Genomic DNA, 16,446 nt, shown 5'->3' on the forward strand with positions numbered 1-16,446 from the left:
GTTATTTAGTTGAGAATCGTTTCTCTTGGTGACAATTTTTTCTCTATATTGCACCTCATCACTTTTAGTTTTAATTTGTTCAAACTCTAACCTTGTCTTAGGGCAGAGGTCCATTAGAAAGTTGAATCTGCATTTTGGTTCAGAATCAGTGCCTTTTTTTCTTAAGCAATAACTTGTACTACAGCGAGTATGGCGCTGAACCATGTTAAGCAAATCACAAAAATTGTCATCAATATCACAGTCTGGTATTTCTTGGTAACGTTTTTGACATGGATGACAGTCAGGTCTTACCCACAGACAATCATCTGGTGGAGTTGGGTTAACAGTAGAGAGCAACCAGTCAACATATTTACAAGCTAGTTCAGCAGCTTTTTTCCCAGCAATAATATCGTAGTCTTATTCAGATGTATTTTCATCTTTATGCTCATCTTTGTATTTTTGAGCTAAAAATCCTTTAAGAGCTACCTTGTTTAGCTCACATAAACCAGGGTCATTGTCTAGCTTTATATTAAAGAAAAATGAGGTTCAAGTTAGGAATTATGGAATTTCGTAAAGATGCCGCAGCTAGAAGATAAGATAAGATAACTTTATTTATACACGGTATTTCCATCAGTTGTTAATTATCTATAAAGGTATATCTATCTTCCTAACTATAATAAAATCTAATAATAACAATTCAAATAAAAGAAACAAATAAAAAATCTGCTTTTCATGGAGGCCGTCTAAAATTTACTTAAAATTAAGATATTACTTTAAACTGTGGCGACTTAATTTAGATTTGAAATCGGTCAGTGAAGACGCTTGTCTTAGGTCTAAGGGTAAGTCGTTCCACAAGTGAGCTCCGCTGTACAAAAAACTTCTCTTAAGATAATTAGTTCGAGGTTGTGGAAGAACTAATTTGTTTTCCGTATTCCTTAAACGATAAGCACTTATATTATCACGATATACAAATCTTGATCTCAGATAATCAGGTGTCATACCATGTAAAGTTTTATACATTAAGATAGATTTTTGTTCCAATCTTTGATAGTAGAGTCTTCGCCACCCTAGTGCCCGGAACAAATCATCTAAATTACTATCATAGCTCGCAGACAGTAGGATGCGAGCTGCCCGATTTTGAAGCCTTTGCAGTTTTTCAGAAAGGCCCTTGTTACAGTTTCCCCACACTACATTACAATAATCAAAATGTGGTTGAACAAGGCTATTATAAACTTTAATTAGAACATTAAATGGTGTGAGGTGCCAAATTCGTTTAATTGCACCAATGGCACAAGCTATCTTAGAGATGTTTTCAATATGACACTCCCAGTTGATATTTTGATCGACATAAACTCCAAGGGACTTAGCGGAGGTTACTTGTTCTATTGCGATTTCGTTTATAGTAAGAGAAGGACTTTCCGTAAATTGTGATAACTTCTGCCTTGATGCAATAAGCATAAACTCAGTTTTTGTCATATTTAGGGTAAGCTTGTTAGCACTCAGCCATTCGTACACATTACTCAGGTCGTAATTAAGGCAATAATTTATATGATCAAAGTCAATACTGGCAAGCGTCAGGCTGGTATCATCTGCGTACATTCTGGGTTCCGAATATGTCAGACAATGTAGTAAGTCATTAATTTATATTAAAAACAAAAGGGGTCCCAAAATTGTTCCCTGGGGAACACCACAACTTAGATATTTCGGAGTTGACTTACAAGAATTTACATGGCAAATCTGTGTTCGATTATCTAAATAAGAAGCAAACCATTGATGACTGGTCCAACAAATCCCATAGTATTGCAATTTTCGTAGCAAAATATCGTGATCTACTGTATCAAATGCCTTTTTGAGGTCCAAAAACACTACGGCATTAACAAGACCACGGTCTATATCCATTGCCCAACTATCTGTAGCTTCAATAAGTGCTGTGAGCGTGGAATGCAAAGACCGAAAACCAGATTGATGGCACTAGAGAAAGTTGTTGTTAGTTAAATAACGATAAAGCTGATCGTAAATTATCCGTTCAAAGACTTTGGCCACAACTGGAATTATTGATATTGGTCGATAATTAGTCGGATCAGATCGCTTCCCAGTATTTTTATACAATGGAGTGACTCTGGCAGATTTCCACTCATCGGGAAAGATGCCAGTCATTATGGATTGATTGAATAGATGAGTAAGAGATTCCGCTAGAACATCAGGACATTCCCTTAGAAGTTTTGCTGAGATATTATCTAATCCAGTTGCCTTTGACTTGCAAAGCTTTGATAGTAGTGCAAAGACATGTGTTGGTGTTGTTTTTTCAAAAACAAAATTTTTATCAGTTTCAATAAGAAATTCTTCGAAGGATTTATCAACTTCTGACACGTCTCTACTAAGGCCTGGCCCAATTTCTGTGAAAAAGGAGTTTAGCATTTCTGCTATATCCGTTTGATCTCCAGAATTTTCCCCATTATATTCCATCTCATTAATAACAGTTTTAGTGGACTTTCGTGAGGTCAGTTCATTGATTGTTTTCCATGTTTTCCTTTGATCTCCACAACAATTGTTGAAGGCATTTTCATAATAAGCTTTTTTCGCATTAATTTCCCCGTTAACTTGAATTTTAACTATTCGAAATTGGTCCCAAATAACTGGATCCTTTGTCTTAATAGCCTTTCTTTTGAGGCGGTCTCTGAATGTGACGCTTGCGACGAAAGAGGAAACTTCGAGGGGTGTCGCTATGCGTGTTTTCTAAGTGTCGCTGATGTAGGGACTATTTTACCGGTCGTAATGAAACCATGAAAACCAAGATGACTATCAACGGTGTTTATTTAGATCACGGTCACGATCACGACCGTAAACTGAAATTGCAATAATATTATAACGAAAGCATGAATCTAATTGAATTGGTGCGAAAGGCATGAAAGAAACGCTTTACGTGCCTATGTCGATAACGCGATTAAAATAACAACAATTAACGTGAATTAACATAAACAAATCATAAAAGGCTAAATTAAAACTACTCGAGAATCAAAGATCAGCTACACAATGACCATTTGCGGCTGGTTAACAGCCCAAAGACTAAAATGTGGGCGTTACTTTGCGAGCGTCTAGTTATTTCAAAATATTCCTTCGATTTCAAGATAATTAGTTGTACTGTTGTACAACACAGTACATATGTGCGCTATCGCCCAAGGTAAAAAACTAAACTTAAACATATTGAATTAAAACTAACAAAAATCACTTACATATCGGTCCCGCTTGTGCCAAAGGTTTGGAACGAAAGACGAAGTTATTGCTGTTCAAGGTGAAATCTTACGAAACTCTGGCTTATAGGGATGCTAATTTAGGTTTTATATGCGCGTGGTGACGCTAAAATATCCGATTTCAAACCAATAGGGAAAAAGATAAACATTGTAACTAAGATCGTAACTAGGCACGCAAATTAAAGTAATTGACAATTGATCTAATCAACAAAAAAGGCTGTTCTTTGTTCGATATCCTTAACATGGCTCCCCTGAAATATTCATATTTCACTAATCAATACATCTGTCAATTTCTTAGTTAATCTATTTATTATTCTATTAATTAATCAATCACTGTTCTATAAGTTCCTTTTTCATGGATCAGTTCATTTCTTAGAAGGCTCCTCGGCTGGGAATTACCCCGGATCTCAATCCTTCTTTGACGCTGGCAACAGCAATACCAACTTCTGTACTGGTCTCTCCAGGTACCGCACATTTCTGATCCTCTTGCCTTTGCTGTCCAAGCAGCTATCCGCAAGAGCTACTTGAACCTTGCGTACTTGGCCATCAGAACTAGGGTAGACCACTGATACTCTTGCTAGCTGCCAGGCACTCCAAGGAAGACTTTCATCTTTCACTATGACTACATCACCAACAATCAAGTTTCTCCGAGGGCGTGACCACTTTTGGCGCTGCTGTAAACTGAGGAGGAATTCTTTTCTCCATCGAGTCCAGAACTCGTTCGCCAAATGCTGGACTCGCCTCCAACGCTTTCTACAATACATGTCGGCTGGCTGGAAGGCACCTGGTGGAGCAAGAACGACCTTTGACTTCATTGTCAAGAGGTGGTTGGGAGTGAGTGGACTGGCTGAATCTGGATCAGTAAGCTGGGTCACTGTCAAGGGGTGGCTGTTGACAATAGCTTCTGCTTCGCACATCAAGGTTCTAAGAGACTCGTCGTCTAGCTGTTGTCCATTGTCTTGTAATAGTGATGCGAGGACGTTACGAACTGTTCTGATTTGTCGCTCCCAAATGCCTCCCATGTGGCTCGCCACTGGGACGTTCATTTTGAAGGTGAACCAGTCACACTGTTCTTCGAGCAGCTTTTTCTTGATTTTGTCTTGGTTCATCTCAGCTAATGCTTGGGTGAGTTCTGTGCGAGTTCCAACGAAGTTCGTCCCCTGATCGCTCCTTAACTGGCGGATAGGTCCTCGACGACTTACGAATCTTCTCAGGGCATTTATAAATGAGTCAGTCTCGAGGGAGTTGGCAATCTCGATGTGTATTGCTCTTGAAGCCATGCAGGTGAAGAGCACGCCATAACGTTTTAGTTCCTTCCTTCTCTCTTTGATGACAAAGGGCCCAAAATAATCAACGGCGCAGTATGTGAAGGGTGGAGTGGACTCGAGGCGATCTTCGGGTAAATCTGACATCCTTTGTTCTTGCAGTGCTCCGCGCAGTTTCTGGCACTTGACGCAGGATGAAATCATGTTGGCGACTACCGATGAACCGCTGACCACCCAGAAGCCATTTGATCGTACTTCATTTAAGGTCATCCCTTTGCCTTGATGTTGTGTACGTTCATGAAAATGCTTGACAATCAGCTTGGTGACGTGGCTGTTTCGAGGCAGGATGATGGGAAACTTCACGTCTTCTGTCAAGCTTGCACGTCTGAGACGTCCACCGACTCGCAAAATTCCGTTTCCATCCAAGAACGGGTCGAGCTTGTAGAGCGAGCTGCTTGTTTTCATGTTGGTCTTTCTCTGTCGGGCGAAAACTCTACTGTCAGGGTCGGTGTTTTCCTGCTTCATCTTCTGTAAAACTTCTATTACCTCTTTAAAGGCTTTAATCTGTGCATCACAAATAATTGCGCTCTCGGCGTTCTTCAAATCACTGACGTCCAGCACTTGCACTTCTTCATGGATGCACTTCTTCTTGAGCGCTCGATCTCTCAGAACTCTGACGTAGCGTTGACATAGGGCAACTGCTCGCTTGGCTCGATACCAGTCAGAGAAATATTCTATTCTTTCAGCAAGGCTCAACTTCTCTGAATGTGCTTGCACTATTGTCGTGGTTGCCATGGTGACAGACTTCTTAACTTCTGGGTCGTTTTCTTGGAGTTTGTGGTCTTCTTTGGGTAGCCACTTGTTTTCGTTCTCCCAAAGAAACGCTGGCCCAGTAATCCAGCGGGAATGTAACAGCTCTTGTGTTTTCAGGCCTCGAGACGCTTCATCTGCTGGGTTTTGTTTTGATTCGACGTACTTCCACTGATCAATTGAAGTGTTTTCTTGAATTTCTTGAACTCTGTTGGCGACGAACACGTGAAAACGCCTACTCTCGTTGGCTATATATCCAAGTACCACTCTACTGTCTGTCCAGAAGTATTCTTTATCAATGGTGTACTCTAGCTCAAGTCGCAACTGCTGTCTGATTCTCACTGAGCACACGGCGGTGGTAAGTTCCAGGCGTGGTATAGTTACAGGCTTCAACGGTGCCGCTCTTGACTTTCCCATAACAAAGGAGCAATGAACTCTCTGGTTTTCGTCTACGAGGCGCAGGTAACTACACTGACCATAACCTTTGACGCTCGCGTCCGAGAAGTGATGAAGTTGTGCGCTCACAACACGACCAAAGTCATCGGGCTTATAGCATCTGGGAATTGAAATGCGTCGAACTTCTAACAAATCTGATCTCCACTTTTCCCACTTAACTTTGATGTCTTCTGGTATCGGATCATCCCAGCCTACTTCATGGCGACACAAATCTTGAAGAATTGACTTTCCATCCAACAAGAGCGGAGCAACGAATCCGAGCGGATCGAAAATCGAGCTCACAGTGGAGAGTATACCCCGTCTAGTGCATGGCTTATCTTGTAGTACGATAGCGAACTGGAAGCAGTCAGACTCAACACACCAATGGATGCTGAGTGCACGCTCTAAGGGAAGTGAATCAAGGTCTAAGTCTAACTCTTTCACACCATCTGCTCTGTCTTGCTCTGGGATTCTTCTGATGACTTCTTTACTGTTGGACACAAACTTGTGAAGCCGGAAGCCTCCTTTGCTGCACATCTGCTTTACACTTACGATCAGCTTCACTGCGTCTTCTACCAAGGGAACGGACTTCAAACCGTCGTCAACGTAGAAGTCCTTACGAACGAAATCTGCGGCGCTAGCTCCAAATTCTTCTTCAAAATCATTGGCCGTAGACTTCAAAGCGAAATTTGCGCAGCCTGGGGACGAGGTGGCTCCAAACAAGTGTACGGTCATTCTATACTCTTTCGGTTCTTTGGTGAGGTCGCCATCTTCCCACCAGAAAAAACACAACAAGTCTCTGAATTCTTCACTCACTTTTACTTGGTGAAACATGGCTTCTATGTCACACATGACAGCGATTGGTTCTTGTCGAAACCTGCAAAGCACTCCAATCAAATTGTTTGTCAAGTCGGGGCCTTGAAGCAGGTGCTTGTTTAGCGATTCACTTTCGTACTCGGCAGCACAATCGAAAACTACACGAATCTTATTGGGCTTCTTAGGGTGGTAGACTCCATGGTGTGGAATGTACCAAACGTTCGCTTTCTCTTGAACTTGACCATGGGATGCATGTTCCGATTCAGACATCTCTGGTACCCTCTCAGCGTATCCATTCTTTATCAATTTCTTCATAAATTCCGAGTAGTCCGTGTAGTATTTCTGGCCGTTTCTACCCACGAACCTTCTTTTTAGCTGATTAAGTCTGCGAAGCGCTACTTTCTTGTTGTTTGGAAGCTCAATGGTTTCGTTCTTCAAGGGTAGTGGGAGCTCATAATGGCCATCATCGCGATGTTGAATTCCCTTTTCTGCTATCTGAGTAAACTTTCTGTCTTCTTTGGATAGACCATGCTTCGATTTGTTTTTGTGTTCCAAGAAATCGAGCTCGAACATCTGATTAATGGCTAATGGGTTTATGACCTCCTTCGTTTTCCCGTGGAGAATGAAACTCAACTGGTTAGCGCTGTCACTTGCTCCAGAAATAACCTCTCTTGTCAAGGTACGATGACAGGTGGAATCTAGGGCGTGGTCGTCTCTAGGGGTGTCTGATGTGGCAACTGGTCCCACGATACTCCAACCTAGCAAGGTTCGGACGGCGTAAGGTTCTTCTCCTTTACCGCGAATGACTTCTGTTGGTGCGATCGCTTTGGGGCAGTTGCAACCAATTAGCAGGCCAATATCTACGTCTTCATCGTACAGAGGAATTTTGCCTTGGATCCTTTTAAGGTGCAGCCAGTTGTTCACGGTTTCTGGTCTTGGAATTTGGTCTCGACGGGAAGGAATGGTCTGCCTTGAATACGTCTTGGGTAGGTCAACTTCGGTGCGTTTGTCAAGTCGCTGAACAATCAAGCCATCAATTCTTTCAACTGCTATCCTCTGTCGACCAAGCATCGTGCTTAAATCTAAACTAGTTTCAACACCCTTGATACCGAGTTCACGCTGTACTTGGTTGGTCACGAAGGTTGTGTCACTTGCATCGTCTAGGAGGGCGTAGACCTTGATTGCTTTGGCTGGGTTATCCTTGTGGAACAGAAGAACTTGGATGATTCGACAATTAGTGATTACGCTGGCAGACTCTGTAGCTGAGCTGTGCGTTACACTGATCAGGTTTGAGCTCGCGGATCCTGAAACTGGAGGTTTCTCGCTGAGTGGTTCATTCTTGTTAGATGGGCGCTGAGTTTCTTGTGACTTGCGGTCAGGCTGTGGACGACTCTCGGTGGATTTTGGTTTTACGCCATGCAATAAGGTGTGGTGACGTCGTCCACATTCTTTGCAAATGGATCTATTACGACATCCCGAAGACATGTGACCTGACTTGAAACAGCCGAAACAAAGAGCTTTACTGCGAATAAATTCACTGCGTTCATCTACCGAACTCTTGAGAAATTTGCTGCACTTGACGAGGGCGTGCTGACCGTTGCAAAGGGGGCAGGCGTGATCTGTTTGATCTGCAAATGGTTTTGTCGACGAGGCAAGATCGCTGGGGCGTGGAGTACCTGATGTCGCGAGCGAATTGGCGCTCAAATTACTATCGTCCTTCTTCTTTGACTTGTTCTTCCATCCCCTCTTTGGCTGGGTACCAGTCTTCTTGCGTTCCGCTTTCAGGGCATCAGGTGAGAAGATGGGGTCATTTGCAAGTTCTGCTTCTTCTCTGACAAAGTTCATAAAGGTGCTAAATGTGATTATTTTCTTAGACTTGGTTTGCCTTTCATGAGCATGCCGGCACCATTTCACAGCAGAGTAAGAAGGAAGTTTGCTGCTGACAAGGCGGAGAGTTTCTGTTGAATCGAGGTCTCCCATTGACTGCATCGTCTTCATTGCTTCTTCGCATCGTATGAGAAAATCAGAGAAGTCCTGGAGGCCACTGCTATCACCATCATTTATCTTTGGCCAGTTTCTTAGACTAGACTTGTAAGCCTCAGCTACATGGACGGGATTCCCGAAACGCTGCTCTAACATCTTCCAAGCTTTATCGTAGGCACTGTCAGAGCTCATAGCCAGGAAACCTTTCACTACGTTGTTAGCCTTGCCTCTGGTGTACTTGTCAAGGAAATACAGCTGGTCTTTGTTCGATGGTACATTACTGCAAATGATGGAATCGAAGGCGGTCACGAAGGCTGGATATTCAAAGTAATCTCCGGAGAAGACCGGCGGCTCTTTAACTGGGAGGCTGCTAATCTTCTGCTGATTGATAATTAATGAGCTCAATTCAGCCTGCTTCGCTTGTAGGCTGACGATTTCTTGAAGAGTGGGTTAACGCCGTTCTCTTGAAATTGGGGCGTGAACGCAGGGTCTGCTTTCCGAGGCTCAAAGGGTGGCGTTAGATAACTTCCAGGAACGAATGGAGGAGCGTACGGGTTAGCCTTAAAGCTTCTTTCTTGTTTAATGTTCTCGTCACTAACGACTGGTTTTAACTCCTGTTTAACCGCGGGATTAACGTCTTTGACACTTGACTCCTCTTTATAGCCCGCTAGTCTTTCTTCATCTAGGATTCGCTTTATCGCTACTTTTTTGGCGCTTGCGATAGCTATCTCTTTCTCAAGATGCAGCCGCCTTAATTCTCTTTCTTTGTCGAGAAATTCCATTTCGGCCTGTAACTTGGCAGCCTTGGATGCGGCGTAGAGTAGCGCAAAGGAAAGATGTTTTGTAGAGGACGTACTAAATTTAGACTTTCCAGATGCTTTTGATTTCATGCTGTGATCAGATTTGACAGATCTCACTGACTGTGCCCGACTGAGGTATCTTTCAAGTGATTGCATACGTTCACAAAGTCGAACTCTGCACTCAATAAATTCCCGATCGCGAATATCGAACCGTCGATATGAATCTTCCTTTTCTTTTTCTGACTGAATTAGATCATCGTGCTCCTTGAATGCGGTATTGAATTTGTCTTTCAAGTTGTCCAATTTGAATCTCTCTTCTTCTAATTGTTCTATTGTTGTCTCGGGTAAATCGCGCAGCACATTAATCTTATCCATCTGTTGTTTTAATTTTTTGAAGGCGGAGTTCCGATTAAAAATTTTTGTTTCCAGCTGATAAGCCAAACCCTTTTTGGTCATTACTCTTCTTCATCCAGTTGTTTTGGAGAATTCGAATGGTGAAAGTTTTACGCCCGCCACACTCCTGGGTGGCTTTGGTATTTGAGGCGTCGCCTCAAAGTCCAACTCTGATGGTATCCTAATACGTCCGAGGACCGGTTCGCTAAAAACACTCATCGTTCCTTTGCCAAGAAACAAAGTACCAAAGGATCGAGACGAAGTTTAAATAGAATTCGAAACCATTTGGCGGAATTAAGCAACGATATTTTACTGTGACGCTTGCGACGAAAGAGGAAACTTCGAGGGGTGTCGCTATGCGTGTTTTCTAAGTGTCGCTGATGTAGGGACTATTTTACCGGTCGTAATGAAACCACGAAAACCAAGATGACTATCAACGGTGTTTATTTAGATCACGGTCACGATCACGATCGTAAACTGAAATTGCAATAATATTATAACGAAAGCATGAATCTAATTGAATTGGTGCGAAAGGCATAAAAGAAACGCTTTACATGCCTATGTCGATAACGCGATTAAAATAACAACAATTAACGTGAATTAACATAAACAAATCATAAAAGGCTAAATTAAAACTACTCGAGAATCAAAGATCAGCTACACAATGACCATTTGCGGCTGGTTAACAGCCCAAAGACTAAAATGTGGGCGTTACTTTGCGAGCGTCTAGTTATTTCAAAATATTCCTTCGATTTCAAGATAATTAGTTGTACTGTTGTACAACACAGTACATATGTGCGCTATCGCCCAAGGTAAAAAACTAAACTTAAACATATTGAATTAAAACTAACAAAAATCACTTACATATCGGTCCCGCTTGTGCCAAAGGTTTGGAACGAAAGACGAAGTTATTGCTGTTCAAGGTGAAATCTTACGAAACTCTGGCTTATAGGGATGCTAATTTAGGTTTTATATGCGCGTGGTGACGCTAAAATATCCGATTTCAAACCAATAGGGAAAAAGATAAACATTGTAACTAAGATCATAACTAGGCACGCAAATTAAAGTAATTGACAATTGATCTAATCAACAAAAAAGGCTGTTCTTTGTTCGATATCCTTAACACTGAAATTCATCCGCTTTTTCAGAATAGCGGTTATCCACGGGGATTTAGAATCTCGTGTCCGTTTGGTCTTCGTCGGTGCGTGCTTTTCACATACATTCAGGAATAATTTTTTCCACCTCCTCCACATCTCTTTAGGATCATATAATTGCTTTATTTCATCCCAAGGTTGAGCTAGAATGTCTGCGTAAAAATTTGCGCTATTAAAATGTTTAAACTGTCTATATGTTATCAAGTTAACTCCTTTGGAGAAAGTCGGAATTGAAATTTTTCGATATGCATAAACTAAACTGTGGTCACTTATGGCGACATGAGACACCCCCGAACGATACACATTCTCTGGCCGATTTGTGCAAATCAGATCAATTAAAGTACTTGTAGAAGGTATAATTCGAGTAGGTTCGTTAATAGTAAGTAAGTAAAGCCTTTATTTAAAGAGGGTGGCACTTAATAGCCAAAGGCTAATAAACTTGTGGCCCTCACAACTATTTACAATCTAAAATACTGTAAGCTAAAATATATATATATACAGTTAAAATATAAAATATGACAGGATTCGATTATAAGATAAAAATAAATTATTAAATTATGAAATGATGCAAAAATTGTTGTTCCTTAAAAATCTTGGCAAACATGTTCTTTTTAAAACATGCTACAGAATTTAGTTTCCTAATTTCAATTGGTGTACTGTTCCACAGTCTTGTTGCCGAAACAGCGAAAGAGCGTCCTCCTTCTGTTTCTCTTTTATATTTAGGACAAACAGCATTAGTGCTTGAATATCTAGTGTTGTGGGAGTGCCGCTTATTATTTAAAATTAAGTGTTCATTTAGATAATTCAGCAAAGTCCCATTAATTCACTTATACATTATTGTGCATTTATCAATCTTATGTTGCTCATAAAACGGGATCCAACCTAGCTTGTTAAACAAAGCAACTGATGGTGTCATGCGATCGGCATAACAAATAACGCGTGCCGCACGTTTTTGCAATCTTAAGACCCTATGAACCGACTCTTTATCGCAATTTGCCCAAACAACATTAGCGTAAGACATAACAGGGCGAATAATGCTATTATAAAACTGAAGTCGCTGTTTGAGAGGTAGACACGCTCGGATCTTACGCAATATTGCGATTCTAGAGGCCAACTTTTTACATACTTTCTCAACATGTTCATTAAATGACAATTTGCTGTCAATTTCTACGCCTAATAAGGTAGCACAATCCACATTACTGAGCTGTTTTCCATTTACGATTACAGCTATGTCACTTCTATTTATGTTGGCCACGCGTCTTTTGCCAGTGATCGTAAGTACGTTAGTCTTGTCTTCATTTAATGGGAGCTTATTCGCTGAAGCCCATAATTGAATTTCAGAGACAGACTTGTTTAGTGATGAATTTAAGGTGGCCAAGTCCTTCACATCCGCAGAAGTGGTGACAGTCGTATCGTCTGCGTAGAGGTCCGACTGAGCACTTGTATACAAGGGCAGATCGTTGATAAACAAAATGAAGAATAAAGGACCCAAAATACTGCCCTGGGGGACTCCATGCAACATCAAAGCTTCGCTTGACTCACTCCCATTTACACGGACCACTTGCTTCCTTTCCGACAAATAAGAGTGACACCAGGCAAGCTCCCGGTTTACTATGCCGTACAGTTCCAACTTGCTCAACAACAGCTTATGGTCCACCATGTCGAAAGCCTTACGATAATCGACCAGGACCATGCTGCAAACCTGATTATTATCTAGGCTGAACAAAAGCTCGTCAATTAACTTGATTAGGGCAGTCTCGGTACTGTGCATCCTACGAAACCCAGACTGTCTGGAATATAACAAGTTATTATCCATAAGGAAAGCATATAGAGAGTTGTGCATGTGACGTTCGATTACTTTTGACACTACCGGTAGCACAGAAATTGGGCGATAATTAGAAGGATCACTGGCTGCACCTTGTTTGAACAGTGGTGTCACATTAGCGGTTTTCCAACGAGTAGGAAACTTTCCTGTGGAAAACGACATGTTGATAAGCCTTGCTATGCTTGGAGCTAAAATGGGAGCGGCAATACGCAAAAACCTGGCGCTGATTTTGTCGATACCTGCAGCCTTATGAGGACTGATTCCCTTTTTAATCTGAAGCACCCGAGCATCGGTTATGTCTGGAACAGAGAAAACCACATCCGGATCTTTGCGAGACTCAACAAAGTTTACCAACTTGGACAAGTCTGATGGTGTATTACCGAGTCCGGATCTCAGATTAGCCGCGATTGAGGAAAAATATAAATGAAACTGTTCCGCAATTTCTGTAGCATTTTCAACAGCCTTGCCATCCAACTGTAGCTGACTAATCCCTTTATTCATCTTTCCGGATCCTGTCAATGCTTTGATCGTATTCCACGTTGCTTTAGGGTTGTTTCGATTTTCTTCGAATGCATTCTTGTAAAACTCACGCTTTACTGAGCGCAAGGCAAAAACAGCCTTGTTTCTCGCCTCTCGATAATTTGCCCAGTCAGAACTATTGTCCGATTGCCTAGCCACCTTCAAAAAGTGATCACGAGAGTGCAATTTTTTAATAACCGCATTGTTCATCCAGGGCGGCTGAGTGGTGTGTTTGATTCTCTTTTCACGCCAAGGACAATGATCATCGAGGGCGGAATTAAACATCTTCTCCCAAGCATAAACAACATCATCAATATCTTCTAACACAAACGCCGTCTCCCATGGGGTCTGCTCTAGTGTTCGCTTGAATTGATCCTCATTAAAAGATTTCATGTCACAGTACTTGATTCGAGAAGATTGTCTGTTTAGATTCCTGCGTGCATACTTGCGGACTACAAAGACTGGTAGATGATCTGCTAAGCCAATGTCTGCACTGATGACCAAATTTATTCGCTGTGGTTGATTACTGTACACATGGTCGAGACAGGTTTTGCCTACGGGGCGGGTTATAAAATCGACCAACTGTTTAAAGTTCATACCACGCAACCCTTTGGTGAGTCTATGCTTATCATAATTCTTCCTATCCTTATAATCAATGTTTATGTCAGAAACAATGATAGTTTCTTTGTTTAACAAATGAACCCTCTCGATGAGCTCTTCGATTTTAATGTCATCATCCTTTTTGGAGGACGGTGGTCGGTAAAAACTTCCAAGAATAATAGATCGCTTCGATTTATAAGGACACACTTCTAGCCAAATTGCCTCCACATCCGCGCTTTCCAAGTCAGTTCTCCGATTTGCAGTAAGATACCAACTAATAAAAGCCATAATACCGCCACCATTTGTCTTTCTGTCCCTTTGGTGAATTATGAACCCCGGGATTGCGTAGCAAGTGTCCGGATCATCGGGCTTGAGAAATGTCTCACTAATAAAGAAAGCGTCCAGTTGAGAACGACCTGAGCGCATGTTTCCAAGTAGAAACAGTTTGATCTGTTCAAACTTGGTTGTTGTTAAATAGTCAACGTTCCAATGGCCGATTCGTAGACCATTTTCTCCAAGTCCGAGATCAAAATATGAAGAGGAGTAATTGCTTTCGTCGGTTTCGGACAGAAATGAAGTCCTCGTTGTCGATGGACTGTATTCAGCGAACGAAGAAAAACTCCCTTCCAAAGACGATAAATCCGACTGTGTAACATCAATTGGACCAGGGTTACTGGCAACATCATTACAGAGGACCAAAATATTGGTGGATAAGGCGACGTTTAGGAGTTTTAAACCAAGTAATAGCTTATGACTAGCAGGAGCTGGAACAATGGCGGATGACTTGATTCGTGTTTGAAGTCTAGAAAGGCTTACAAACGGCACACACAAAGCTCTTGCGACAACAAATCCTTCCAGGCATATCCCTAGACTCTCATCTTCCAGATTCAGTGGGTTGCGACAAATGGAGTTGAAAATTAAACTTGAGACAAGCCAAAGTGTTAGCGAGCGGCCAAGGGCCGACTTACACGCCGCCATGTCAAACAAAACCTTTAATGAGTTGAAACCGTTAATGAGTTGTTCCAATCCATAAATGTCTGTTATGTTCAGAAGAGCTCTTACATTTCCATTGTCTTTGGATTGCAAGTCACAATTTAGATCCCCCATGAGAAAATGTTCTATGTTTTCAGAATCTAATTTGCCTAATAATGTGTTGATGTGCGTGAAAAGTTCATGGAGTGAATTTGGGGGTCTGTACCATGAAGTAATAACAAATGGTTTTGAGTTGTGTTTACGAATTTCAATTGATATTATTTCCAGGAGCTCACTGTCCAAATCTGTGCGTACAGAATAGCGTATGTTTGAACGAATGTAAAAGCATACGCCACCACCAAACCTGCCATTTGTTGACCTGTCACGGCGTATTATATCATAACCCTGGACTTTTATGTCCTGGTCAAAAATACTTTCATTTAGCCTGGTCTCATTTATGGCTAGCACGTCGATGTTTTGATCATTTAGAAAAACGCGAAGTTCGTCAATATGTTTCAAAAGACTGGTGATATTCAAACTAGCCATTTTAAATCCACGACACTTCGGCATTAGAGTTGACTTGATCCGGGCGCTAGAGGTGGCAGTGAGGTTAGCTGTCGCCACAATAGTCAAGTAAGAATCATATCAATGAACTATATTATTTACAAAATTACTCGCTAAAATAGCAATACCTTTCTTGTTAAGGTGGAGTTTGTAACTGTTCAGACATGGTTCGTTGATGTTCAAGTGTTCGACAAAGCCCCAACCATTCTGATTACAAAATGTTCTTAAAACTTTGTTGCAGTCCTTTACTTTGATCTTGAGCGATTCTTCATCTGATCTTTGTGTGATTGCAGAAATGGTTACACTAGTGTTAGGAGAGTTTGTAGCAATTATATTCCCCAGGTCGACAATTTTCTCCGCCACATTCCGAGCGGAGGATGAAGTTTTCAGATCATTTGTTCCCACGTGGAGGATTATTGCCTTTGGTTTTTTAGCCAAGCTTGGTTGTAGATAATGCTCCATGTCTGCGGTTGTAGCACCAGGGAAACTTCTCACAGTTACGCGCTGTTTAGCTGCCGGACTTAATAAGTCCCTGCGTAATCCTTTGACAATCGAATCTCCAACAATGATTGTGCCTTCAGTAGGTCTTTGCTCCCCTTGGCCGTTCTCACTAGTATCATTGTTTTCCATTTGTAGTTGCTGGTTCTGGAAACTGGCTTTGCCTTTCTTTTTCTTCTTCCCTCGTTTAGGATTATTAGACTTGTTTGACGTAATGGTTTGCCAGTCATCAGAAGCAGGTTGTGGGTCGTGTGAACTTACCGAAAGATCTGAAGAAAGAATTTTAATAGATTCCATCAAACTTGCTTTTTATTGTTGAAGTTCTTGGATCTTAACTTCGTACTCAGCGCACTTAAATTTGTATTCATCAATTTCACGTCGCAACGCATCCACTTGGGACAGATTCGTGGGAAATTCAAATTTTCGTTTAATGGCGTCAATAGCTTTCCAAAGCTTGTCAATTTCGTTTTTAACGGTTTGAGAGTCATTCTGCTCAGTTATCAAAGTGTTGTTCACTGAAGAAGTGTGTTCTTCGTTGATCATACCGGAGGCGATGCTGTGCTCGGCAGTATCTTCGGTCAA

General features: G+C 41.6%; 3 protein-coding genes across 5 annotated transcripts in view; 1 reads left to right on the plus strand and 2 right to left on the minus strand.

Moving 5' to 3' along the window:
• LOC149046720 (uncharacterized) overlaps positions 1-16,446 on the plus strand; it is a 74,280-nt gene that overhangs the window by 27,877 nt on the left and 29,957 nt on the right. The gene's annotated exons all lie outside the window — the stretch shown is intronic.
• Positions 3,638-8,731, minus strand: LOC149046723 (uncharacterized). The gene has a single exon (XM_089202641.1). The coding sequence runs from the start codon at positions 8,729-8,731 to the stop codon at positions 3,638-3,640; it is 5,094 nt and encodes a 1,697-aa protein (XP_089058767.1).
• LOC149046724 (uncharacterized) lies at positions 10,233-15,953 on the minus strand. Its single transcript, XM_089202646.1, has one exon. The coding sequence runs from the start codon at positions 15,370-15,372 to the stop codon at positions 11,710-11,712; it is 3,663 nt and encodes a 1,220-aa protein (XP_089058772.1). The 5' UTR covers positions 15,373-15,953; the 3' UTR covers positions 10,233-11,709.

The sequence above is a fragment of the Pocillopora damicornis genome, chromosome 4 (genome assembly GCF_964200805.1).
Source record: "Pocillopora damicornis chromosome 4, jaPocDami1.2, whole genome shotgun sequence".
Taxonomy (NCBI): domain Eukaryota; kingdom Metazoa; phylum Cnidaria; class Anthozoa; order Scleractinia; family Pocilloporidae; genus Pocillopora; species Pocillopora damicornis.